The 27,472-nt window shown below is 43.5% G+C and overlaps 1 protein-coding gene across 3 annotated transcripts in view; it reads right to left on the bottom strand.

Moving 5' to 3' along the window:
- Window positions 1–711: 711 nt before the first annotated feature.
- The window catches only part of ACOX1 (acyl-CoA oxidase 1), a 46,222-nt gene continuing 19,461 nt past the window's right edge, over window positions 712–27,472 (bottom strand). For 2 of the 3 annotated variants that reach the window (XM_084838149.1, XM_084838151.1), the window contains 11 exons: window positions 22,815–22,922; window positions 22,020–22,139; window positions 20,428–20,543; window positions 19,327–19,496; window positions 18,398–18,560; window positions 16,868–17,058; window positions 13,997–14,176; window positions 11,995–12,100; window positions 11,759–11,902; window positions 8,458–8,664; window positions 764–2,542 (listed from right to left, as the gene is read on the bottom strand). In XM_084838149.1, coding sequence (XP_084694275.1) covers window positions 2,492–2,542; window positions 8,458–8,664; window positions 11,759–11,902; window positions 11,995–12,100; window positions 13,997–14,176; window positions 16,868–17,058; window positions 18,398–18,560; window positions 19,327–19,496; window positions 20,428–20,543; window positions 22,020–22,139; window positions 22,815–22,922 — 1,556 coding nt within the window. In that variant the 3' untranslated portion in view covers window positions 764–2,491. Of the gene's footprint in view, window positions 2,543–8,457; window positions 8,665–11,758; window positions 11,903–11,994; window positions 12,101–13,996; window positions 14,177–16,867; window positions 17,059–18,397; window positions 18,561–19,326; window positions 19,497–20,427; window positions 20,544–22,019; window positions 22,140–22,814; window positions 22,923–27,472 lie in introns of all 3 variants that reach the window. The other variant, XM_084838150.1, reaches the window with a different exon arrangement.

The raw sequence follows: 27,472 nt of genomic DNA on the forward strand, positions 1-27,472 counted from the left end.
CTGTGAGCATACTATAATTTAGTGCATTGTTTGCCCTCTATCTACTCTTACCATGGTTAAAGGCCTTTATGTCTCTGCAGAGAAAGTGCATACAGCTACATCACGCAGCACACTGAAAATATGCTCAGCTGGCATATGCAAGAGTTTGCATTTCTGTAACTGCGGAATTCTGGCTTTTGATTTTAAGCCCATTTCCTTACCAGTCACTGAAGGATTTAATGGTTCTCTACCCCCACCTTCTTAAAAAAAAAATCTCTACAACGAAACTAGAAATATTGTTTAAACAATACCATTGCAGACCACTGGTCATTTGTTCCATTTGCAGTAGAGGTACCTAGTTCCTTATTATGCTCCTAAGTCTTTATTTTCACCTCATCTTACTCATTTTGTCACTCCCTCAATTCATTTTATCTCCTTCACCACCAATAGAAAAATCAACTACAATAGCACAATGAAGTAAACCTTGAAAAAATGATGTTTAAAACTTGTTATCTAAAATGTAAAGGGACCTTGTCTTTTAAGAAAAGTACCATTGCAACCTTTATGATACAATATTTCAGTTTCCATGTATAATGTTAAGAAAACTTAGAGCTCTCTTGCTCTAAATTATTCAAAATGCATCACTGTAGGAGGCTGGTGCTTGATTAAACAGTGAGAACAGAAGCTCCAAAAGTTAAATAATAAACAAATCAACATATACATTGCTTCTCTGCCTCTGATACTTTATAGGAGTCAACAAAAACCAAAAAATCCACAGAAAAGTACTTTTCACTGTTCGAAAGTGAATTTCTTTATTAAGTGTACATATGTTTTGGAAAAGATGTTCAGTCTTCTACTGCAGTTTTCTATTTCCAATCAGCATTCTACACAGAAAGCCAGTATGCACATATGTTAATAGCACGGTAGTCAGATACATTAGAAGTAATGCTTCATCAGCTAGAAAGTTAAAATGACTTTACAGTCAATTTTTACTTCAGTTTAAATACACAGTGCTTCTCTCACTAGAAGGTTGTAGTGTAAGGAAGTCCCTGCAGCATGTTTAGTTCTTGAACAGGGATATCAAATTGGTCCAAGAATCAACCAAGTCTTCAGTTTAGACTTTTCACTTACAGTTTCACATAATTGAAGGCAACTCAAAAGTTCTTCAGTTGGTGATCTTTAAATCCTGATTTGCTGGAAGAAAACGAGGCAAAATCCAGCCATTTTGCTGCAATTTTTAGTCATGCTGATTTCACAGAATGAAATTCTGTACAAAGCTAAAATGTTAGCCTGCTAACAGTAATCTGGAACTATTTCATCTAAAGGCACCTTGCTGTGGTACACCTGTGGCACCCTGAGATCCAGATTGCGTAGGCTGATGGTACTATTGTCCATCACTCCAGTTTGGACCATCTTCCCATTGAGTCTGATTCTATAAAATGCAGGGCACAAATCATCCCACTTCTAAAATAATTTAAGTGCTTCAAAAAGAGTCCTAGGAAATACTAAGACTTGTAAAAAGTAGAGACAGTGATCTCAAATACTGTTCACCTTTCAAGTCAAACATGGAGCAAAGAAGATTTTCGTCCCTACTGCAGTTATGCATGAAAAGCTTTACAGATTGGAAAGGATGTAAACAGTAAGAACTACGAAGACAAAAATATTCCTAATTATTCTCTAGACTCAAGAGCAGGGAACCTTGACATTTTCCCATTCCATGTTAGCAGAAACCTAGAGGAAGGGCAGCTGCTGTAGAGACATAGTAGCTGGTGGAGACAGAACACATTTACGTGCCACGGAGACAATTTTAAGGGAGGTGTGATACAAGTCAGAATTCTAGAGAAAGAGGGAGATAAACTCCTGGTTGCCATCAGGGAAAGCACTGTCACACACAAAAATGAGACACGTTCTTGTTAGGACAGCCTGTAACCATGGTGCCAGGAGTTCATTCCTGGGACAGTACAGGATTAAAATTATGGAAAATTATTATAAAATAGTTATTCCAAGGTCAATGAAGCCAAGTTCCTGACCAGGCTGTGAAGACCTCACTAAAGTAGAGTAAGTAAATGTGCAGGAAGATTCTGACAACTCTTGCCTACAGTGGGCATAAATGACAACAAAGTGTGCAATTTTTAAAGGAGTTTCCAGAGGGGAAACTTGCTCCCCAACAACTACTTCCAGAACTACTTAGTAGTGAAAATCCTGCTACAGATGACATAGGCTTCTGCGCCAGTTTTAACGGCTTCACAAATGGATGCTTTAACACCAATCTGTAAAGCTTTTCTTAATTATTAGAAAGGTTAGTTTCTGAACATAATTACAATTGCACTTTTATCATCTTGTGTTCCCCGGCTCTAATCCATTCAAAATTGATTAAAAATTGGGAAGAAAGGCTACAGTTACTGACTATCCTATGGCTATTTGGATTTGCCAAGTGATTCAGGCGTTCATAGGACAAATGACATCAATTCTGGGGAACTGGAGAAGAGTATATTAAAAACAGCAAACGTCATCACAGTTTGGCTTGCATTGGCTTCAGGTGTTTGTGGAAAGATTCATGGACCTGTGGGAAGTAGTAAGATCAGTCATTAATCTTAAACACACACACTTTCATCCTGCTACAAACATGTGGCTCCCATGTTAGTTTGCCTCTCTTGTACTTCAGCTATACATGCACAGCATGCTAGAAATAAATAAATAAATAAAAATGCTATACATGCACAGAATAAAACAATTACTAACTATAAAGGTATTAGTATCACACCTGTATCTACTCGTGACATTGAAAAAAGGCCCAGTATCCTATAATGCAGGGGTGGGGAGCCTGAAGCCCTCCAGAAGCTCTTGGACTCCCAACTCCCATCAGCTCCAGCCAGAATGGTGTATTGGCCGCAGGAGTATAGCCAAATCATTTATAGTGTTATAGGGGCCTAGAGATCCATAATGCTTGTTTAAGTTCATTATTGGTGCACTTCCCTTGTTAGTAAGCCTCTGAGCATGTGCAGATGAGTCAAAAGGCCGATAACAGCCCCAGCGCATTCCATACTAGTGAATGCTAGAAGGCCTTATCAGGCCATGCCTGGGAAGTGAAGCATAGGTGGCTGTGCTGAAAACCTAGTGATGTTGGTCTATGCTGGGAATGAACGCTAGGGGGCGCCTGCTGCTGTCATGCTGCCTCACGGCTAACATGTATGGTATAAACCCCATTGTACCCGATGGCTCTGGGTTCAGAGAAGCTGTCTGATCCAACCGTTGGGTACGCCTGCGTGCTGTAAGTTACCCAATAAAGTCTCCTTGTAAGTAAACCTATGGATCTGATTTATCACTATCTTGGCACCTCTAAATTAAGAGGTCAACGCCCACAGCCGGGGCAATACAACTGGCACAGCGAGCAGGATGCCAAGAATACTGGTATGTTCAGATTCAAAGGGAAGGAGGATGGGGGGGGGGGGTCGGCGTGTTAAACCAACTCCCAGGCTGGCCACAGTTGGAGCTGTGGGGTCCAGCCGGAAAGCAATTGGCTGTCCTGTGTGGCCCGATTGCATGGCCAGAGGTCGAAGAGGACTGCACACCAGTGGGTCTGGAAACTGCATTGGAATCTCTGCAGCAGGAAAAGTGGTCAGCTAAAGAGAAGCAGTGCACAGGACCTCTAGCATGGTTATTGCTGACAGCTTTAGGAGCTGTTGGGCAGAAGGAGTCAGAATGGAGAGAGGAAACAGCAGAAAAGCTCAAAGCCGAACCGAGAAAAGAGCAAGATCTGAGGCTGTTAATTAGAGAAATGTTGCAGGACAGTCTGGCCTCTAACGAGGCGTGGGAGTGTGAAGCCGAAGAAGTAGCCGTTAGGCTGATACGCTGAGGTCGGAAGAATTGCCCAAAGAGTGCCAGGGTGTGCAACATCATCACCTCGCCTGATTGGGATGAAATCCCTAAGAAGTGGAAACTGAAACTGAAGACCGAGAAACTGAAGACGAAGAATGGAGTAAAGCTGAAGAATCAGTGCCCCCAGGGCATGGGCTAGATCCCTCTTAGAGCGGAAAGCGCGCCAGAGAATAGTCCCAAGGTAGAATGAAGTGGAGAGACCACGTTGAAGATCTCTGTCAAGGTAATAGTGTTTAACTCTGAACTGTTCTAGAATTTCATAGAGCCTGTAGCTACTGACCATCAGTTATATGATTTCTGAAGAGTGTAACCACTAAGCTTTTGCTGTGAGATTCCCTGCAATGAAGATATCTCACTGATTTGAGTGTCCAGTGTCAGACTGCCTGAGCGTGTGAGCTAAAGAGATTGAGAAACCGGGCAGCATGTTCCTGGCCAAGAAAAATGCTACCACCATGCTCCTGGAAGCTGCAAGCTGCAATAAACTGTGTAAGCTGGGAGACCCAACCTGATTGAGAAGAAAAGAAGATATTGGAGCAGCTGTCTTCAAAAACACCGAGATCTGTGTAGCCGGCTAGCTGACGCTGTAAGTGATGCTACAGTTGCAAACTAAGACTATTTCCTGTTTGAGACCCCTGCAGAAAAGGCTGACCTGAGTCATTTGTCACCCCTGACAATGCAAAGATTTGACTGCCCCGTATCTCACTGTGTCTTGTTTCAAACTTGGGATCTACAAATACAAACTGTGAAGCTTTACCCTCAGGTCCTGCAAATCACCCCGCCGCCGCCTCCCAAAGAAGATTGATGGCTGCGTAAAGAATGCAAGTATAAAGTGATCCCTGTCACCCTGTAATGTCCTGAGTTTCAGCACTCTGTTTTTGTGTGCCAAGTTGAGGGAGAAGAAGCGTGTGTGCGTCATGTTGTGAATCCCTGGTTAGCCTGTGTAGTGACAGATAGCCCCAAGAGCTCCCCCGCCCCCACGCAAGCCTCAGTGTCCTTAGTCCTTGCTTGAGAGGCGTTTAAAAGTATAATTGTTGTTCTGTTATTGTTAAGAGCTGTGCAGTTCAAAACTGCCCTGTAACTTTAAGTGTTCTTTTGCAGAAGGGGGGGGGGTGAATCATAGCTCTCCTTTTCTCCTTGCAAAGAGATAGTTTTGTTGTTTTTAATGTGTTTGAAATATCTCAGATTTAGATTTCCAAGCAGACCCAGTGAAAACTCAGAAGTACTGGTAATGTGTTTACAAGCTCCCTAGTTTAGACAGTCGCTTCCCCTCACCAATCTCCGAGCAACCAAGCTGAGACAGTATATGTGTGTGTGTGTGTGGGGGGAGTTTTTAGAGTGAAGAAGTGTTATGAGAGTGAAAATAATGTCAAAGGCCCAGCTTCAGAAATGCAGTGAAACCTTGTAAGTTATAGCTATGATTTAATTAGAAGTAGCCTAGAAGAGTTTAGGCCTATTCAGTTTTTAGAATGTCAGAGTCTGTGTGAGCTTATCTCTGTCAGTGTTTCTCAGAGAAGAACCAGGGGGAGTCACCTAACTCCCTGTCCACTGCTGGTTTAGCCTTGGCAGGCAGGGACTGGAAGATGTCTGTGAGAATCTCACAGAGGCAGAGTAAGATCTACAGAAAGGTTGCCCAGGTTGAAGCATCATTGCTAGAGAGCTGAGCTGTGCTGCTCTGTTTAGACAGAAGCCTTGCTTAAAGGCCCTTGTCTGTCGAGGGATCTGGAAGGGGTGCACTGTCACACCTTCCCTTTTGAACTGATGCAGAGGCGAAGAGCCGTTGCTGGAAACATCTCGTCTTTATTGTCCAAAGCCTCCTCTGTTTGGATCCATCATCGTTTGGACTTTTGAGAGGCACTCTGCACATGGACTGGAACTTTAGATTGTTAAAGACTTGCCATGGAAAGTACAGTGAGGCTTTTCCATGGACTTGAACTCTCATTGCTGTGGATTGGGTGTCTGTGTGTTTGTAGTCAGCTCAGTGTACGGCAGGCTGAGTTTGATCCATGACTTTTGGACTTCCCTCTGCCAGAACTCATGCAGTGTGGAGTTGCCGATGCAAAAGCGATGGCCTAGAACCCTTTGTGTGTGTGGGTATGCCCTTCCCTTGATCTTGATGGACCCTGACCATGCAGCCTGGAGGAACAGAATGTTTGTTGGATCTGCTCCATCATGCCTCAGTACGCAAGAAATGTTTTCCAGTTATGGTGTTAGATTTCAATGAAAGTTTGTTGTGTGTATTTTATTATTGTTTTTACTCTCAGTTGTAACCCTGAATAACACTGAGTGTGTTTCCCAATGGTTTGATGTTAGTGCTACCCGGGACAGAGCCTTCAGAGTTAGCACACAGAAGGCAAACAAATCCATGGGGGAAAAAAAGAGAGAAAGATTGAGACCAAGGCAAAATGACTTTACAGCCTAACTTGCAGAGAAGACAAGTGAAGAGTTAAGGCTGGTGCATGGCATGGAGAGTTTTATGTAGAAAGTTTGAAACATGATCTGCAATACAAGCAGGTTAGAAAGAGAGAGAGAGAAAGAGAGAGATTTCTTTTCCCATACAGGGGGAAAAAATAATAGCCCACCTCTGGACTGTTACATATCAACAAAGTGTGATAAATCATAGTGTAAAGGCTTTGTATGTGCAAAGTGAGAAAATACAGCACCCAAGAGGGGAGTTCCTCTTCGACCCGATTTCAGACTGGTTTCAAGAGATCAGGGGGGTGGGGGTGGAAGTGAGTGGTTGCAATAATTCTGACGCTTATCGGATGCTTTATAGCTTTGTGTGCTTGCTTATATGGCTATAGCATTTAAAGTATACATTGAAGTAGATGTTAACCCCCTGGTGATCAAATAGCAGGGCAAAAAAGGTACAGCCCTCTGGGCAAGACTGCTATCGCCCTTTGATCATCTAGGGGTGGAATATATTGGCCCCAGGAGCTTGGCCAAGTCATGTGTAGTGTTAGAGGGGCCTAGAGATCCATAATGCTTGCTTAAGTTAATTATGGGTGCCATTTCCTTGCTAGTAAGCCTGAGAGCATATGTGAAGATGAGTCAAAAGGCTGATAGCAGTGGGTCCAAGCACATTCCATACTAATGAGTCTGAGAGAGTCTTATCTGCCTGTGAAGCAAAGTTTGTTTATGCTGAGCTGCAGGTGGCTGCACTGAGAACCAAACGCTATTTGTCCATGCTGAGAATGAACGCTAGGGGGCGCTTGCTGCTGTTTTGCTCCCTCATTGCTAACATGTATGGTATAAGACCCATTGTAATCCATGGCTTGTGGTTCAGAGAAGCTGTCTGATCCAACCACTGGGTACACTTGTGTGCTGTAAATTACTCAATAAAGTACTCCTTGTAAGTAAACCTATGGATCTGATTTATCACTGTCTTGGCACCTCTAAATTAAGAGGTCGATGCCCATGGCCGGGACAACACAAATGGCCAATGAGAGTTATAATCCAACAACATTTGGAAGGTCATGGGTTCCCCACTCTTGCTCTAATGTCTTTAGAGAAAGGAAGGGAAACAGTAGCCTCCATGCACAACAGATCGCTGTATTGGCTGTAAATGTCCCCATAATTGGGAAGAAAATGTATACCAGTGTGCAAAAATTACGCAAGTTATTTTAATCACTGGCAAAAGGGCTGTAATGCATGAATGAGTTTTTTTATTGGCCATGTTTGGATGACTGGGTTTATGAAGGTGTGGATAAGTGCCATGGCTGCACACACTTCCCCTCTTCCCGTCACATGCTGTTTTCAGCATGGTAATCCTGGTTTGCATTAAGCCAGAGTTCCAGGATAGTAAGCCAGGTTAGGAACGGGTAAGGGTAAGGGTGGAGCACATGGCCACACCACTCATCCATATCTTCATAAATCATGCTTTATGGAACCACAATGATCATCCATTGTATGCATTTTAAATACTAGTTTAGATGTTTTAGTTTTCAATGTATGTAATTTTGATACATACCAGGAGTGTTGGTATCCCCATCTTGAGAAGGATTCTGAATTTCCAGTTGGAGGTACCAATCTCCTACTCTTCAAGTGATGGACTGAATTACATATCCTGCCATTTGAGTCTTGTAGTTGGCACTTCTATGTTGCTGGTAAACCTGTTGGAAATCCCAGTCTCCTGCCTTCTGTTCTGAAGAGCAGGTGGGTTTTGGTATGGCATTTTCACTGTCCTACTTCCATTTTTCTTTCACTAAACCCAGTAATTGTTCACTGGCATGCCTCAGTAAGTTTGTTGAGGTTTGGTAAAGGGATTTCTGTTCTCCTGCCCTTCCTTGTCTTAAAGAAACAGAAATGAGGGCTCTTATTTGATCTTCTCCAAACCCATTACATCATTTAATGCAGGTTTTATAGTCCACTCAGACTCTGAACCTTGAAAACTTGTGATATCATTAGATCAGGGTGTACAACTCATCACCAAGGGCCGGTTATATATTTTTACTAACCTCAAGAGGGCTGTGTCATCACATTAACCATGGGAAAGTGTTACAATTTTCTTTAATGCAGTCTCTGATAACACCCTTTTTCTTGCTGAGCCCCATAGTACACAACATGTTGCTAAACAAGGAAAGGGTATAAACATTTCCTTACCTGTGTTTTATTTAGTGGTGATTTCTTTGACCACTCAAACATATTTTCATAGATATTGCCATCGTATCGGCCAAGCACAGATCCAAGAACAGAATCATGGAAGTCAAAGGAATCCACTAGAGCCACTGCATTGGGACGGATTATTGCCAAGAGTTCCTTGACACGCTGGTTCACCTGAATTATCTGTGCATCTGTCAAAATGCCTCCCTGGGGCAAAAAGCGAGAATCCAGAGAGTCACAGATCCACACACGTAAGCGTACATCAATTATACAGGAAGATATCAATATGAAACCCAGCCAGCCACTATAAAAGCCTGATCTGGACCTCAATTCTAGGTAAAGGGTAAAGCTATGTTTGGAAATGGGTATCACCCTCCTCCATAATGATAATTGTTATCACACTGACTCTTCCTGCTATGAATATAGGAATGCCCTGTATCAGATAACACCATTGATTCATCCAGCCCAGTACTCTACTCTGGTAACAGAGAACAGTCCAGCCCTACCCTTGTCATACGTATTTGCGTCATCCCAATAACTGCCCCTATCCTACAAGCCAACTTGTTGTTGTTGTTGTTCAGTCGTTAAGTCGTGTCCGACTCTTCATGACCCCATGGACCATAGCACGCCAGGCCTTCCTGTCCTCCGCTCTCTCCTGGAGTGTGCTCAAGTGAATTCATTGCATCAGTGATGCTATCTAGCCATCTCATCCTCTGCCATCCCCTTCTCCTTTTGCCTTCAGTCTTTCCTAGCATCAGGGTCTTTTCCAGGGAGTTTTCTCTTCACATTAGGTGGCCAAAATATTTCAGCTTCAGTATCTGTCCTTCCAATGAGCACTCAGGGTTGATTTCCTGTAGGATTGACTGATTTGACCTCCTTGCAGTCCACGGGACTCGTAAGAGCCTTCTCCAGCACCACAGTTTGAAGGCATCCATTCTTCGGCGTTCAGCCTTCCTTACAGTCCAGCTCTCACAGCCATACGTTACTATTGGGAAAACCACAGATTATATGAACCTTTGTCGGCAAGGTGATGTCTCTGCTTCTTACTATGCTGTCTAGGTGTGCCATAGCTTTCCTCCCAAGGAGCAAGCATCTTTTAATTTCATGGCTACAGTCACTATCTGCGGTGGTCTTGGAGCCCAAGAAAGTAAAATCTGTCACTGCTTCCATTTCTTCCCCTTCTATATGCCAGGAAGTGATGGGGCCAGATGCCATGATCTTAGTGTTTTTAATGTTGAGTTTCAAACCAGCTTTTGCACTCTCCACTTTCACCCTCAACAAGAGGCTCTTTAGATCCTCTTTGCTTTCTGCCATTAGGGTGGTATCGTCTGCATATCTGAGGTTGTTGATAATTCTCCCGGCAATCTTAATTCCGACCTGTGATTCATCCAACCTGGCGTTTCTCATGATGTACTCTGCATATAAATTAAAGAAGCAGGGCGACAATATACAGCCTTGTCGTACTCCTTTCCCAATTTTGAACCAATCAGTTGCTCCATGTCCGGTTCTTACTGTTGCTTCTTGACCCTCGTACAGGTTTCTCAGGAGACAGGTAAGGTGGTCTGGTACTCCCATTTCTTTCAGAATTTGCCAGTTTGTTGTGATCCACACAATCAAAGGCTTTAGCATACTCAATGAAGCAGAAATAGATGTTTTTCTGGAATTTTTTTGCTTTCTCTATGATCCAGCGAATGTTGGCGATTTGCTATTCTTGCTATTCTCTTGCTATTCTCTGGAACTCTGCATTCAGTTGGATCTATCTTCCCCTTTCTCCCTTGCTTTTCGCTTCCCTTCTGTCTTCAGCTACTTGTAAAGCCTCATCAGACAGCCACTTGGCTTTCTTGCATTTCTTTTTCTTTGGGATGGATTGAGTTGCTGTCTCCTGAACAATGTTACGGACCTCCATCCATAGTTCCTCAGGCACTCTGTCTATCAGGTCTAATCCCTTCAATCTATTCCTCACCTCCACTGTATATTCATAAGGGATATGATTTAGGTCATACCTGAATGGTTTAGTGGTTTTCCCTACATTCTTCAATTTAAGCCGAAACTTTGCGATAAGAAGCTCATGATCTGAGCCACAGTCAGCTCCAGGTCTTGTTTTTACTGACTGTATAGAGCTTCTCTATCTTTGGCTGCAAAGGACATAATCAATCTGATTTCGATATTGACCATCTGGTAATGTCCATGTGTAGAGTCGCCTCTTGTGCTGTTGGAAAAGAGTGTTTGCTATGATCAGCGTGTTCTCTTGGCAAAACTCTATTAGCCTTTGTCCTGCTTCATTTTGTACACCAAGGCCATGCTTGCCTGTTATCCCGGTGATTTCTTGACTTCCTACTTTAGCATTCCAATCCCCTATGATGAAAAGGACATCTTTTTTTGGTGTTAGTTCTAGAAGGTGTTGTAGGTCTTCATAGAACCGATCAACCTCAGCTTCTTCGGCCTCAGTGGTTGGGGCATAGACCTGAATTACTGTGATGTTGAATAGTTTGCCTTGGATTTGTACTGAGATCATTCTATTGTTTTTGAGATTGTACCCCAGTACTGCTTTTCCCACCCTTTTATTGACTATGAGTGCTACTCCATTTCTTCTAAGGGATTCTTGCCCAGAGTAGTAGATATGATGGTCCCCTGAATTAAATTCGCCAATGCTTGTCCATTTTAGTTCGCTGATTCGCAAGATGTCGATGTTCAATCTTGCCACCTCATGTTTGACCACCTCCAGCTTACCTCGATTCATTGATCTTACATTCCAGGTTCCTAAACAATATTGTTCTTTACAGCATCAGATTTTCTTTTCACCACCAGACACATTCACAGCTGAGTGTCCTTTCGGCTTTGGCCCAGCCACTTCACTCTTTCTGGCGCTACTTGGAAATTCCCTCTGCTCTTCGCCAGTAATATATTGGACAACTTCCGACCTGAGGGGCTCATCTTCTGGCGTCGTATCTTTTAGCCTTGTGATATGTTCCATGGGGTTTTCTTGGCAGGAGTACTGGAGTGGGTTGCCATTTCCTTCTCCAGTGGACCACATTTTGTCAGAACTCTCCGCCATGATCTGTCCATCTTGGGTGGCTCTGCACGGCATAGCTTATGGCTTCACTGAGTTACGCAAGCCCCTTCGCCACAACAATGCAGTGATCCATGAAGGGGACAAGCCAACTTATTGGTAGGTAAACCTGAGCAAAAAGAATTCTCCCAGCACTGGTTTATTCTAGCTGTCCCAATTAGGTTCTCTCTTGTTGTTACTATACAGCAACCATTGAGGCTCAAGCTCCAAAGGTAAAATTTAGTTACCAACCTGCAGGAAGTCTCCAGTATTCTTACTAATCCCACAGAGGGCATACAGTAGACACAGGTTGTTAAGGACAGCCCGGACAGCTGGGTCACCAATTTCTGAAAGCTTTGCTGTAAACAGTTTGACCACGACGTAGTGACAGTGCGCCTAAAAAGGAATATTTAATTGACAAGTATGAATTCAGGCACCCATGGGCTCAATGGGGCACTAAAGTGGACTTATTTGGAGGTGCTACTGACCTCAGATGCTCGCACTAGATCAACAGAAGTCCGGTTCCAAGCATCCTCCTTGCTTTTTCTGCGGTTCAGTTCAGCTTGCAAATTCTTTGCTGCAAATTCAACCAGCCTGTACCATGGAAGAACACAAACTATTGATTGGAACCCTAATGAAACGTGAGAACTGGTACAGCTATCACCAGTGGTCATGGCCACAAGTTCCCCAAATATAAACATTCAACTGCTTGCCCAATCCACCCAGAATCTCTCAGCCATGATCCCAAGTCTGTAAGATGAGGGGTACTGATTTCCTATCTGTCACAGGATTGTTGTATAGTTTTTACTCCAAGTTTTATTATGTGAGTAAACTGGAGGTAGGTTAAGTCTCACTCTTACAACTGTAGTACTCATTCACCTTCCAATACTGCTGCCAGGTGATCAAGACAAAAATGAAACCAAGCTCTCTGAAGTGATAGCAATGTGCTGCATGTTTACTTTCCCATTCATAGAGTACCCATGGTCATTTCCTTTCCCATCTCCATATAGGAACCTCTCTCCTCTACTATGTATCTTATTTAAAGATCTGCATATATTTGGAATACCACCAGGACAAGTATATGTTTATTTCTTCTACAAGTCACAGGTCAAGAATTATGGTTGGTATATTGTTAACCAGTATAATTCACATTGCAAGTTGGCTGCACATAATATTTTTCCCTTTAAAGCCCAGCTATTTGTGCCAAGTAATTAGGGACAAATAGCTAATATGGCCTCAGTAGCCATAAAAACAGATTGCTCATGATTTATACTCCAATACATGCAATGATAGTAATTCCTTCCAGGGTGCCCTTGTAGGATGTGATCAGCACTGAAAGGACCCTCACCCTGCAACAAAACAAGGACATTACCATTTCTCAGGTAGCTTTAACAATCTTTCAAGTGACTATGAAAAGGAAACCTCACCCCCATCTCTTGGGGGTAGGGGTAGTGGTGTTTTGAAAGTGTTTGCCAGGCTTACTACACCTTGGCCACTTATAGGAGGAAAGGGTTGTGGAGAAAGTGGATAGGGAGACATTTTTCTCCCTCCCATATAATATTAAAACCTGGGGTCATCCTATGAAGCTGATTGGTGGAAGACTGAGGACAGATAAAAGTAAGTACTTCTTCACAGAGCGCATAGTTAAACTATGGAATTCACTTCTGCAAGATATAGTGATGGCAATCGATTTGGATGGTTTTAAAAGGGGACTGGACAAATTCATGGGGGACAAGACTATCAATGGCTACTAGTCCTGATGGCTATATGCTACCTCCAGTATCAAAGGCAGTATGTCTATGTAAACCAGTTGCTGGGGAACATGGGTGCGAGGGTGCTGTTGCACTCAGGTCCTGCTTGTGGGTTTTCTACAGACAGCTGGTTGGCCATAGTGTGAACAGAATGCTGGACTAGATGGACCCTTGGTCTGATCCAGCATGGCTCATCTTATGTTCCCCCAAATCATCCCCTTCCAACCAACCCCGTCCCGAGAGTAGCAAGAAATCCTTCTTTGCCAATTCTCCATCAATTGCAGCTTCCATCCTGTATCAGTACTATGACTGACCTTCAGCTGTTGAGCAGCCTGGTATTTTATCAATACCTACACAAGTTGCTCATGCCCAAGTTCCTTCCCCGAGCTTGTTCCTAGAAGACTTCTGGATTACCATTTCTCTGGAGGTTCTGCCACAGTGGCCACCTTTTGTAGTGTTGCAGCACCTTACACATCTTCCCAGCTGTCATTTGCCCCCATCAGGTAGAGCTGGATCCATAATTTTGCCAATCCTGGCAGGGGTATTTTCATGTTAGAGGCAACAATACAAACAAGTAAGAGCCAACCCATTTTACATCAACCAATTGGTGAAACTGCCATGTGCTGAACTAGACAGACGTTTAAAAAATATTAGGGACAATGACATACCATTCTTTGATTTCAAGATAAGCAGTCATAGTTATGATGACACATGTTGTACAATGTATATATAAACATACCTAGAAGCTCTCAGTTTATATGCCTCCACCAAACTGGATGGATTGTTGATATGCACTGTTGTGGGTCTGGCAGCCACCTGCTGCGGCTGAATACGTTGCTCTGGGAGGTCATTCAGGTAGGACATCATGCCACTAACTAACTGTCCAGAACTAACTTGAGTATAGCTTTTCACAAGGAATCTGGATGAAAGACGAAATTACATCACATCACATCACCTGGCTGATCATAAGTCTACCTGGGGACATATTATCTTATAACTTCAATCAGTAGTCATGCCAGGAACTGGACAAGGTACATGCAGAGTAAAAACAAGGAAAGAAGAAAATAATGCCAGTAATCAATGCAATTTGTGTCAGTCTTGAGTAAAAACCTGGATAGGGACAAAAGCTGCATTTTCCAGAATATTGTTCTTGAACTGAAATGATTTCTATCTGTCAAGGGCTCCTTGGAGGTCTCTCTCAGTCTAATCCAGTAGCCAAGTCCAGACACAGACAAAGGGATTCTTTTCAAAGCTTTATTCCTCTTTTACAACTTAACAACTCTACTGTTAGCAACTAGCTATGAGCAGCAGAGTACCTATGCCCTAAGTTGGAAAAGTTGGTCCCCATTTGAAGGAGAATCACTGGCAGACCCTGAACTTAAGGGCTAGGGAGAGTCCCTCCCCTTTTCCCTTGGATCCTCTGGGCGCAACCGTTGTTTGCGCGCCAACCGGACACTACGCCTCCTTTCCGCGCCCTCCATTTGGCGCCGCTCTCTGCATCAGCGACATGCGTCCATCAAGCCTGCTTCCCACGCTCTGTCACTCCCAGGACTGCTATCTAAGCTAGGAATGCCGGTGGGAGGAATCTCCGTCAGCTGTTGGCCCTGGGAAAGAGGAGTGCGCTCCTCTCCCAGGAGCAACTGCTCTTCCTCAGAATCAGAACTACTCTGGGATTCTATGGGCTCAGTGACACTATCTAGGAGACCTCATTTCCTACAGCATACCCGGTGTCTTAGGAAGCAGTGCTTGAAGGCTCTTGCCTGCTTCACAGGAGGCTGTAGGAACAGGTCTTCTATGGCAAGAACGACAGAGTCTGTTCCTAGAGCATTCTCTCCCCCTGCCCTGCCCCCGCCCCAGATCCTGGTATCAGAGTGTGGGATGTCAGGAACCTTCAGCAAGGTTAGAGGATTCTTGAATGGCTGGATGGTTTGAGATTTCTGGGGAGGAGTGTTGGTTTTATATGATCAGAGCACGTACCAGGCCTCTGAAACACTCCTGGACAGTGAAGGAGAGGGGAGTGGTGTGTGGACAGGGTGGGTGAGATGCAAGTGTGAATGCACGTAAATGTGCATGCATGTACACCCTGGCTTTAAGGGAAATGCTACCTTATCTAAACCAGGCTGAGCCCCTGTTGCCAGATCAGCTTTCCTACTGCATATGTCTGGATTGAGACTGCAATCCTAAACATACACTAGAGAGTAATCCCCATTGAAAATAGTGGGACGTACCTCTGAGTAAACATGTATAGGATTGTGTTGCAAGTCTCATTGCTGGGTTGGTAATGACGGAAATGGTAAGAGGCATAAAAAGTAACTTTTGTGAGGCAGGTGGCTACAAGGGAGAGGACCTTTTCTGTGATGGTTCCCTGGTTGTTGAATGCCCTCCCCAGTGGGCTCACTTGGTCTTTTTGGTGCCAGGTGAAGACCTTTTTCATTTTCTCAAGCTTTTTAATCTCAAGGTGAAAGTGTTTTAGTGCTTTTAAAAATGGGCACTGTGGTTATTCTCTGTTGTGTGTTCATTTTGAATCCCTTTTATATGCCCTATATTTTATGTTTTTAAATGTTCACTGTGAACTGTCCAGATGATTTTGTTGTTGCTGATGGGTGGTATACATGGATGGATGCAAACAATAAATATGTACATACATAACTAAGTAAAAACTACTCTGGGACAACTTCAGTATTCAAAACAAAATTTCCACCATGAGTGAGAACTTTAAGGAGTCCAAGATAGTTTAACCCCATGAGGGACTGTGATGTCAACTCTAGCATCTGAAGAAATTTGCCCTCGATAAGGAACACATTCCTGCCCACTAGGGTATTTCTGGAAGGCCAGCTTCACTGAACATGTCCTATTAACGATAGCCTCTACTAGGCAGAAGACAGGATTGCTTTTGCTCTATATCAAGATAGCCTGAGGTGGCTAATTCTGTTAATCTTTAAGGTAAGACTACCACCCAACAGCAGCAGGAGTTATTTGGTGTGGGAACATCACTATTCTTTAAACGTTTAAGCAGGTCTTGAAATTTCATCTTTCCTCTTCCTCTTGTCCCTCTTAGCCACCATTACTACAGGAGAAATGAGCTACTGAATCATCTGCCCCGTTAAGAAAGCCCCTACCGGTTGGACTGATTAACATCTGCTGTGAAAGCTTGTCTCTCACAGTAACTTCTGGGGAGGAGGGAATATTCCTCCAAGTCCACTGCAAGTAGTAGGATGCCCCCAAAGAGGTTAACTGCTTTGGCTTCACAACTTCAAAGATCCTGTGGGGGAGAAGCACCGATCACATGATGTTCTCTAGACTGTGTTCCCTGGATGTGCCTTTTGAAATTAGATGCTCCAGAGTATCCCCTTTGAGAGAAGGGAGGTGATGAATACCTACAGCATCTATTTACCTAGGGATTTTTAAAAAGACAAACGACCAGGAATTAGTCCTAGAATGAATTCTCAGTAGGCTAGCATTAAAAAGACAGCTAGACCAATTCTGACTGACAAGCATGTGATCTATCCATAGTCATCCCTGCTCCCTGGGTGAGAAATGTGAGAAACCAGAGAGATGACTGAAAGACATGCAACAAGTCAAACAGCAGGCAAAGAACTGCATCACTCACCGTGCTGTCTGCAACATCATGACAGTGTTCTCCCCTTCATAAGTGCAGGAGGGGGTGAAATTGACATAAATATCAGGCAGGCCACTACAACGGGAATAGCCGTGCCCACCACATGCCATCCGACATTCCTCAATGCCAGCATTGGCAATCCAGGAACTGAAAGCCTTTAGTCCTGCAGACAACGCATGCAGCTGAAGGAGAAAGACCAGTTAGGAACCACATTGTCTTATGATATTTCTGCTAGGTTTGTCATGTGTTGCTACATTCACTTAATAATACTTCCTCACCCCCTGGCTTGCATGGCGGTAGAGAGAGGGAAAGCCATAAAAAAAAAATCTCTCCAAGGTATAGAGAATTCTCAGAATTTTAGAATTCCAAGGAAACGGGGGGGGGGGGGGGGATGACACTTAATCAAAGCAAGGCTCAAACATGTATTGGTTCTTATCTGGATTCTTTTCCCAGTAAAACCTCATGTCAGAAAAAGTGAGACATCATGAGAATTCTATTGCTGGCTCAGACCTGGGTCTGTCAAGTCCTAGCATGCTCTTTACATCAGCAGCTGGCTATATGTCTTTGCACATGAAGGTTCCAGCAATCCCACATTGTTGCTATTAGATTAGATAATTTCTAAAAGAGACTAGGTAAACTCATTGAGGGCAAGTCTATTAAGTCCATTACAGTGAAGAGGAACCTCTGTTGTCATCACAATCTCTTGCAGTTCCCAAAGCTTGCTATGCAAGTACTACTTCCTTTTATCACTCCTCCTGAACCTGCTACTAATCAATATGAATGTCTTCAAGCTGTAGTATTAAGACATTTTTCTCCCTCTCTGCTCTAGCCATTCATAGTTTTGCAAGCCTCTGCCACATGGCCATTCTTTCCCTAAATTAAAAAAGCACCAAACACTTAGTCGTTACTCATAGGAAAATACACCAGGCTCCTGATTGTATTAGTTTGTTTTCTATACTTGTTTCAGTGGTACAAATTTTGGGGTGGGGTGACCAGAACTATAAAGAGTATTCAACTCCACAGATTTATACAACAGTGTACTTTATGTTCATTTCTGGGAAAGAAAAAGAAAAAATGAAGGCACATTAATCTATGCATGTACCAGAACAGATTCAGGACTGGAGTGTTGGATCAGGTATTAGACTTATGCAAATCTGTAATGGTTTGATGCGCTGTTCTGAATACACAGGTTGCAAAATAGTCTTGGAAGACCAAATTCCCATTGTGAGTTTATGCCACTCACCCATTATCTTTGCATTCCCCATTTTTCTGTGTGTAACCCATACACACATTTTTTCTGCAGTGGCAGGGGTGGAAAAGGGATTTTCATCCCTTTGGTTTTCCACAGATGATTCTTTGGACTGAAGCAATGTCATTCATTTCTGTGGATTCATCTGTGAAGTTCACTGTCCCTCATCCTTCTTTGCCTGAGCCTCTCCCCTCCCAGGAGTCACCCTTGCTCTGGGTGCACTTTGCAGCATTCATCTGCCCTTTTCCCCATTTTATGAACAAGAGTACTACCTCTGGCAGCTCGCTCAGGTCTCCCTGAGTGATGTTTCCAGTGATGCGACGATACGTATCTTTCATATAGGCTCCCACAAAGTGGAATGCATAGGCTGTTGCCAAAAGAGGAAAGAGTTTGTACTGCTGAGTCTGATAATCCAAGATCTGAGGTTCTGGCTCCCTGTAGCAAAAAGCAAATAAAAGAATGAAATAAACCATTACAGTTGCTATGGCTTGATTTCTTAGAAACCCTGTAGAAATATTTAAACTGCAGTAGAGTTAGATTCCAATGATGATGCGTTAATTCACAGCAGACATATATCTACTTATAAAAGCAGTCCTAGATTGGTCCAACATGTGGAAAAAGAGACTAATTTTTTGTTAAAGTACTAAATAAAATAAGAAATTAGTGATATAAAGAAGCTCCCTCTGCACCACCACACAGACGGAGACAGCATGGCAAGCTGCTGCTCCTTCTCTTTGCTCCTGTCTCTGCTCATTTGTTTGAAGAGAGCACATGAATAAGCAGTGCCAGCTAGGAAGGGCAGCAGCACCACTACCACCATCAGGGACTCTGGGAGGTTGGCAGTGGTTCCTCTACAAGGGTGTCGGAATAGACAGATGCCCAGTGATGCTGACCACTGGTGCTACTCTACCAGTGGTCAGCATCACTGATTCAACCATGGTAGCATGAGAACTATATAAATGTAATAGAAGGAGAGGCTGTGTGGGGGTGAGAAGAAGCTTGTCTTCCTGTTCTATGATTACCATTTGTAACCAGTTCTATGTCCCACAGAATCCAAAGCAGAACTTAAAACCGACTGGGACAGAGCACTGGCAGCTTCTGATCTAATCCATTACAGGCCGAAAGGAAAATGGGTATTTATTTTATAAATCTAAAATGAGACATATGAGAGAGGCTTGGCTTACTACGACCGGCTTCTTACCCTGGCTTCAATTCAGACTGGTGTCTCACTGCACTGTAGCGGATGGCAATTGTACAAGCTCTGGCTAAAGAGCGAGCAGCGTCCCCTACAATAATTGAACGGATGAATACCATGGTCCCATATGTTAGCTTGGCATTGAGGGGTTTCACATACGTGCCGTCTGGTTCAACCTAGCCGAAGAAAAGTAGTACAAATTTGAAGGACTGGTGCACCTGCTATTGCTTTCACAGTTTCATAAAGACAACATTTTGCTTTGCCACTGAATGCACTAACACAACTCCCAACAGATACTCAGGTGTTAAAAGCACTTTCAATGTGATCTACATTTAGTTCTGTTTACCAGCCTTATTTAAATTTGTTATCTGTTGGGCGCCATTTCAAATCTAAATAAATAAAGCACCCAAACCAACACTTCTGACTGCCTTCTATCAACCACACATGCTGTGAATCCAATGGCATCTCCATCATGGCATCTCCATCATGTCACTGGATTCACAGCATGGAGATCACAGTCATGTGATCCAAGCAATACCATTTAGACTGGCTATAAAAATAATGATAATCAGCATCACATGGCTATTTTACAAAACAGGGTTACTGAAACTATGAAAGGGAGGAGGTCAGATACTAAAGGTATGCTATTAGCAGTTTCAGTAGGAGGTGATGTTTTGAGGAAGGAACCTCTTTGAAATTAATAACCACCATGCCCATCCAATTACCAGTTTCATTTCTTGGACTGGAAGATAAAAGAGTTAACTGCCAATAATAACAGTAGCAGACTGCTTATATACAATACACTGAACTTTGATACACTCTTGAAAAAACATCTAAGAAGCCAACCTCAAGAGCCGCGAATGAAGTAGAATCTTAGAAGGCAGAACTCCCTGGCAAGAGATGGTAGCAGGATTTAATCTTTAATAGAGATTGATTGCTCTTCCTGTAAACCCAGCAGGTTGCTTCTGAATATGAAGTGGTCAGCTACCTCTTGAGAGCACATCCTTCTACATTTAGCCAGATTAAGCCTCTACTTGGAAGGGCTTCTTTCAGGTTGTCTAAATAGCTGGCAGTTGTTAATCAACATCAAAGAGCCCAACAATTTACCTTGGCATGTTTCATTAGCATGTTTTCCCGAGGAATGCGGAAGCTGTCCATTTTTAAGTAGCCATTATCCATTTCATCATAACCAAATTTTGGTCCAATGTCACCAACAGTGATGCCTAGCAAACAGGGTACAGAGGTAGGATAAGCAGAAGAAACTTTCTGGGTTCTTAACGCAAGGCCAAAGGTGGACATTCATAAAGTACCCTTCCCCCCACAATGATAGCCAGCTACAAGTTTCAAATTATGGTGACACAAATACCACAAGTCCCTAAACTAGTCTGATGAGAATCTTATGGATTTTCCCCAGTGCGAGAAGGTTGAGTTTGTGTAATCAAATCCAAGAGGACCTGCATCTTTCACATCACAGCATGTGCTGACAATGTATAGACCAATGTTTTCCAGCGATTCTCAGTCTTGCTAGGAACTATGGTAAATTAATCCTGAAAGAGGATTATGAGTGGAGGATCTCTGTTCTTTAGGCTATGAGAAATCTATATTTTACTTTGACTAGACTGTGATTTGACTGTAGGGTAGAAGTTTGATAGACTCTGAGGTGCCATTCTTGCTTTACTCATTTAAGTGAACTAGAATGGGAGTGGGGGCAGCATGTAGCAGAGAAAAGGAAATGACTTGCTTGAATGGGCAGCACTGCTCTTAAACCTCCAACAACGTGTTGTTAAACACACTGCCTTGGATCAAAAGAGCACCACCCACATGTAGAACACTTCTGTTTGTGTTTGGGGAACTTCCCAATTTTCACTTCCAACTCCTTATGCTGTGTCTGATCGCGCTCTCCCTCTTTTATAAGCAGCCATATCACAGTGCTACTGCAGCCTCCAGAATGACTGAGATATATTCAGGATATATTTGCTTCCTCGACAAATTACTAGTCATGTATTAAGCCAACTACATGACTCAAGCCAAGCTTGTGCATTGCAATATCAAACAATTAAATTGATCTTGCCATTTCAACTACAGTGACTTGCGTAACTGTGGGCTAATCATGCCTCATGTGGCAGGAAATAAAGGACTTGTGTGTGCAGCCTATATCTTTTCTTTACATATAAAAAGGTAACTTACCCTGATGGAGGATCTCAATGTAGAAGTCTCAAAACATGCTATCTACTTCACTTTTTGTACACATACCTTGATTTCTATGTACTTTTCTTCTTTTACCTCATCTGTGTATTCTCTTCTGTACTTCTTTATAGATAGCCCTTTTTGTTTAGTTTTTTCCCCAGTGGCCTTGCAGCCCTTGAGGAGGCTCAGTAATTCTGCATGACTACCATAATCTAAAACAGCCTCCACCAACCTGTTGCCTTCCAGATATGTTGGACTACAACTCCCATCATATCCAGCTGGCACGAGCATAGGCCATGATTGGAGTTGTAGCCCAACACATCTGGAGTGCACCAGGCTGGAGGAGGCTGCTCTAGAACCCCACAAAGCACTTTGGTTAAGTATAAAATTCTCCTTTCATTTATACCAGTAGTTAACATCCACAGTAGAACTACTTGCAGTATACTACACAACTGGATAGTGACTAGCAGGGGATTAACACCCTTCCCCGAACCCATATAGCAGGCCCATACCTGGCAATGGCTCATGGGTTCCCAACTGACGTATAGGCACAATGAAAGCATGTAAGCCATGGCATTTGCCCTGGGTGTAAAGCTGAGCCAAAACAATGGCATGGTTTGATGTCTTGCCCACTGCAAGAAGGCAAAGAAAACAAAAATTAAGCAAAGGGAAGCTTCCCCATACAATCTAAGAAACACCCCATTTATTTTTAAACTGCTTAATACCAGCTTGGCTAGCCATTGAAATCACACACACATTCAAAATGGTGGACAGGCCTATTAATATTAAACTTGGACAATACTTTTCTTTTAAATGTAATGATGTTTTCTCACACCACAGCAAGCTTCCCTAAAGCAGCCTTTCCCAACCTGACACCCTGCTGTACTACAACTCCCACTATCCCCGTATAGAGAGTTGTAGTACAGCATACCTGAAGGGTGCCAGGTTGGGGAAGGCAGCCCTAAAGCCTAAAGAAAAACTGATCAAGCCTCTCTGATATAAGAGCACTTCTTCCCACCCTAGCCTCCAACCATGGGAAAACTGACACATTGAAGAAATAAGCAGCATTACTGAAACAAAAACATATACTTATGGCTGGTAGCATCCTTATAGACCAATAAGGATAACATTAATTTCATTCTGTTGGCTCTACAACCTGGCCCTAAAAAATAATGACTCTTTAACCCACTGAAATATTATATAGTCCAAGGTATGTGTGTGTTTTAAGTTAATTGATTTCACTGTCTTAAAAAAAAAGCTTGAAAAAAATTCCTTCTTTTGCTTAGAAGTTTAAATAATTCACTTACATCCACCTGGCCACCACTTAATAGAAGTCACAGTTGGACTGTTAAGGATGAATTCCTGGGTTGCAGGATCATAGGTGGCTGTGGTTTCCAGTCCTCGAAGATGAGTTCCTGTAGGCAGGTAGCATACCTTATTTCAACAGTAATGGGTTACACCAAAGACATACAAAATTGAATGTTTTTCAGTGAACTCCAGTGGCAATGCAGAGACAGGTAATGTAAAAAGTAGTAAGAACTTGTTGCAAATGTGTATCTACACAATGGGAAATAGAAAACACTTTACAAATAAAAGCAGCTACACGTGTGAAATACTGGATGTGAAAGAGTGGATCACAGCATTCATATAAATTTGTAGTCAGATTTGGGCACCTCCATCCTGACAACTTACTGGTTTTACAGCCAAGAGGCATTTGTTGTTCATCACTTCATTCCCTTGCCTATTTATCACTAAAACATAGATGCAAAGAGGATGTCACAACTATCCGAGACAAGATGAATTAGAGAGCCACAATCATTGCGCATTCCCCTCCTGCCCCACCCCCACGCCTTTATTCTCTTGTGATGAGACTATTTGCCCAAATCCAGATATAGTGTTGCATGAAAGCGTCCACAGCTGGGCTGGAATGTTCAACTGCTTCCTCCATGTTTTTCATTCTCCAAATCTTCATTTTGCTTTTTGTCCCACAGACATAATCTTCTTCCTAGCTATAGTTGCACAGGCAGGTTTTTCAAACTTGAGCAATGAAACTTGACAGACACTGATTGAGGTTTTTGTCCTCCACAACTCAAGCAAGTGGTGAAATCTGGTCTCCTGGAAGGGGTTCTCTCATCTAACTACAATGAAGGTGCTTGTGTCAAAACGACAACTGAGATTTCACTGCAGGTTTAATGTGGCCTCGATGATGATGATGATGATTTTGATTGCCTAGCATTGCGTACTGGTAGACTGGACTTGTAGGTTTTGAGAAAGCAGCAGTGTGGGCGGCTTTGGTTTTGAAAGCATCTATTTAATGCATATTTAGGAGTTTTTTCAGAGCTTGAAGCAATTGTGAAATAGGGTAGAGAGATGCATCTTTGGCCAAATACATGGTAAATTACGAAGTCATTCGTCTAGAGCAAAAGCATTGGTCCACTACCCCAATGCTTTTAGCATTTTAAAAGGGAAGGTGTCTAAGCTCATGGCTACAGCAGTAAGCTTTAACTATGCATGCACTCCTGACTGAGCAGATATGGTCCCTGTGGCAAGTGCTAGATTTAAACCTGGATCCAGCTCTGCCTTTAACATGTGTCACACTCATCCTCAGTTTCCCCTTTCCATAAAATCAAAAGAGCTGTCTTCCTGGGCAGTTTTTAAGACAATGAATGTTTCCACTCCTGGGCCTTGATGACAAGGAAGCCTATAAACAAACCCTATTGGCCCTACCCTTAGCACACTTGCCTCAGCGTACCTGTAATAGCTTATCAACTATCTATTTCGATTAGGCTTGCAAACAGACACTCGCTTGGATGCCTGTGGCAAAAAAATAATAGTCTCCTGGTAAACAGTCAGAAGAGCCTCTGTAAACTGACTGAGTGGATCCCACCACCCTGCCGCCACTTTGGGGGCCATCAGTGTTCCACAGATGATTAACATAGCTATGTGCTAACATGTGAACTACATGCAAGGTTGCATTAGTTCTGTCCCTCATTATTTGCCTTGTCCAAAATTCTACAAGCAAAGAATAAGTACAGTTGGAATGAAGTTTGCTAGTTTACTATGTCATATAATTTAATTAGACTGGGGAATTAATAGGCTGGTTGCCTACCAAATTTAATTTTCTGAATGCAGGTTTCTAGACCTCCTGGCTTTTTATCCTTACAGGTCTCCTCTGAAGCACTGTCACTGCTTGCCTCAGCCAGGCCTGTAATAGCTGCAATGTATTTTTTTTTTCCATTGGAGCTGTAGTTGCTGCCTGAAGTGATGCACCCTCAATCAACTGCTTGCCACTGAGTTGGGAGTGGAAGAAATACTTGCCTCCCGGCTGCTACCACACTTGCCAAAAGGAAGGGGAGGGAAGAGACACTGCTCTCCCGTGTGAAATAGTGGACCCTCAGACTGAGGTGAAAAGCCAACTGGCACTACGCAAAAGCAGAGTTTAGAACCCCAACACATACATCTGCCTGACCTAAGATCATCAGGAGGGAAAGAGGCTCTGATCAATTTCTCCACTATTGGATGGGATGAGATTTACTTATCCAGACATCCGGTAGGAGCCATGTTGTCCTGGCAGTGACTTGCAGAGCTCCGCAAGTTGCTTATCTCAAACAGCTATGAAAAGGTTCAGAAACCTTTTTATCTTCCCCTGGAATTAAAAGGGGAAGCTTACAATACCATCCGGATGAAATCTTGAAAGAACAGCTGCTTCTGCGGAGAAACAAAGGGGCTGGAATCTAAGGTTAGACGCCGGTGTATCATCTACTGAATGCTGTCTGAAACTCCTAAGCAATTAGGAGACGTAAGGACAGACGGCTCCGAATAGAATTTCTGAATTTAAACTACCAGCAATATCTGAGGACTTGCAATTAAATCTGCTTAAGTGTTTGTTTTTCTGTTTCTGCAATCATACTTGCTTGTCGTGCTTTTGAAAGTGCAGGATGGCAGTACCAAAGGTTTATTTGTTTATTTCATTTCTAAAAATAAAATAAAAATAGATTAAAAAAAGGATTTACTTATCCAGAAGGTATACTGGAACTACAGAAGAAACTTGCCTTCTGCCACTGAGACAGGGCTAGCCTGGAAAAAGTAGAAGCCATCCTTCCTGACATCACAGTTTCAGAGCCTGCCTGCTGGCAAAAGGAGGTTCATTCCCAGAAGTCAGGCTACCCTACTGTTACCAAGGAAAGAATTCCAGATTTCCTGACTAGAAGTAAGACCATCTTACTAAACGATATGACAACGCAGGAAGACATTCAAGAATAGATGAGGGCCACAGTGCAGAAGAGGCCAGGCAGGTGAAGGACATTCTAAGTGTAGGAATTCCTTGAACTGGTTCTGAAATGTGGATAGGGAGACATTTTTCTCCTCCTCTCAAAATACTAGAACCCGGGATCATCCCATGAAGCTGATTGGTGGGAGATTCAGGACAGATAAAAGAAAGTACTTCTTCATACAGTGCATAGTTAAACTATGGAATTCACTACCACACAATGTCGTGATGGCCACCAATTTGGATGGCTTTAAAAGGGGGTTAGATTAATACCTGGAGGAGAAGGCTATCAATGGCTACTATAGTCCTGATGGCTATATGCTACCTCCAGGACCAGAGTGTCATGTTTCCCTTCGGCCCCCTCTTTCCTTATGCACTCACACACACAAATGGAAAAGCTTCAGTCTCACGCCTTTAATTCATTATCAACAGGTTCATTACAGATGCAAATCCTTGAAGACTCTCAGGCTACAAAGGAATGCGTCCAGGGGATTCAAATGGGAACACCTACATTGCCTGCAATTTGAAGTGAGGCTTGCTGGCTAGACTAGCTTAGGGAGGGATGTCTCACCCTTCCAGTGATGCTTCCCTACATCGCCTCTCACGCATCGCTAGGCATGGCGGAGAATTCCGCCACAGATCTCAATGAGGCCGAATGCCAGTACATTCGGCCCCCCTAAATCCGTGGCAGAACAAAGCCCCCCCCCCCCCCCCGGCGAAATGGGCCTGGAACGGAACCTACCTTTGTCGGCCGTTCCGGGCTTCTCGAATGGCAGCCGCTTCTGCAGCCACCATTCACGTCTTTCGAACGGCCATGATAGGCTACGTAAATACTTACGCCATTTGGGTCCCTGCAGAGGCTGTGGTAGACTACGTAAATATTTACGTAGCCTATCAAGGAAAAAAAAGGGGACGCAAATGGCAGCGGCTATGGCGGCTGCAATTTGCGTTCCCTTTTTCACCGTGATAGGCTACGTAAATATTTACGTAGCCTATCACAGCTAAAAAAGGAAACATAAATGGCGGCCGCCGTCGCCATTTGCATTCCCTTTTTTTTTGCCGTGATAGGCTACGTAAATATTTATGTAGCCTATCACGGCTAAAGCGGGAACGCAAATGGCGTAGGGGATGCCATCTGCATCCCTGCTTTAGCCGTGATAGGCTATGTAAATATTTACGTAGCCTATCACAGGACGGCGTAGGGACGCAAACACAGGACGCCATTTGCGTCCGCAGCAGCCCGGCAGCAGCTGGAGGCCCCGCTGTGGGTTGGCCTGGCCGCAGAGCGGAGCCAGCCAGGCAGGATTCTGCGGGGGAGGAACGGATCGCCTCCCCCCACCTGCGGAACCCGGTGGAGCCAGGTAAGCGGGGTTTCGTACACCCCTACGCATCGCTAACCGGGTCAACCATCTGAGCTCCGCCCCTGATGTTTCCTGCTTAGCTCTGCACCGCAGTCTAGCGTCTCTTAGGTCACAGCCCCCACTCTCCTCCTCCTCCTGACTTCTCACAGAGGGGGGAAAGGGGGGGCTTCAGGCCCAGGCATCTGGGAGTTAGTAACCTGAGAAGCATGCCTACCCATATCTGAACTGGCTTGGGAAAATGCATCCCCCGGTTCTGGCTGTTCCTCTTCTGAATCTGAGCTGCTATCTCCCTGGGCTCAGAATCAATCCTGACACAGAGGCAGTAAGCTTGGTA

This window comes from Heloderma suspectum, chromosome 2 (genome assembly GCF_057233095.1).
Source record: "Heloderma suspectum isolate Gila_16-S chromosome 2, 16-S_ref, whole genome shotgun sequence".
NCBI classification, from domain to species: Eukaryota; Metazoa; Chordata; class Lepidosauria; order Squamata; family Helodermatidae; genus Heloderma; species Heloderma suspectum.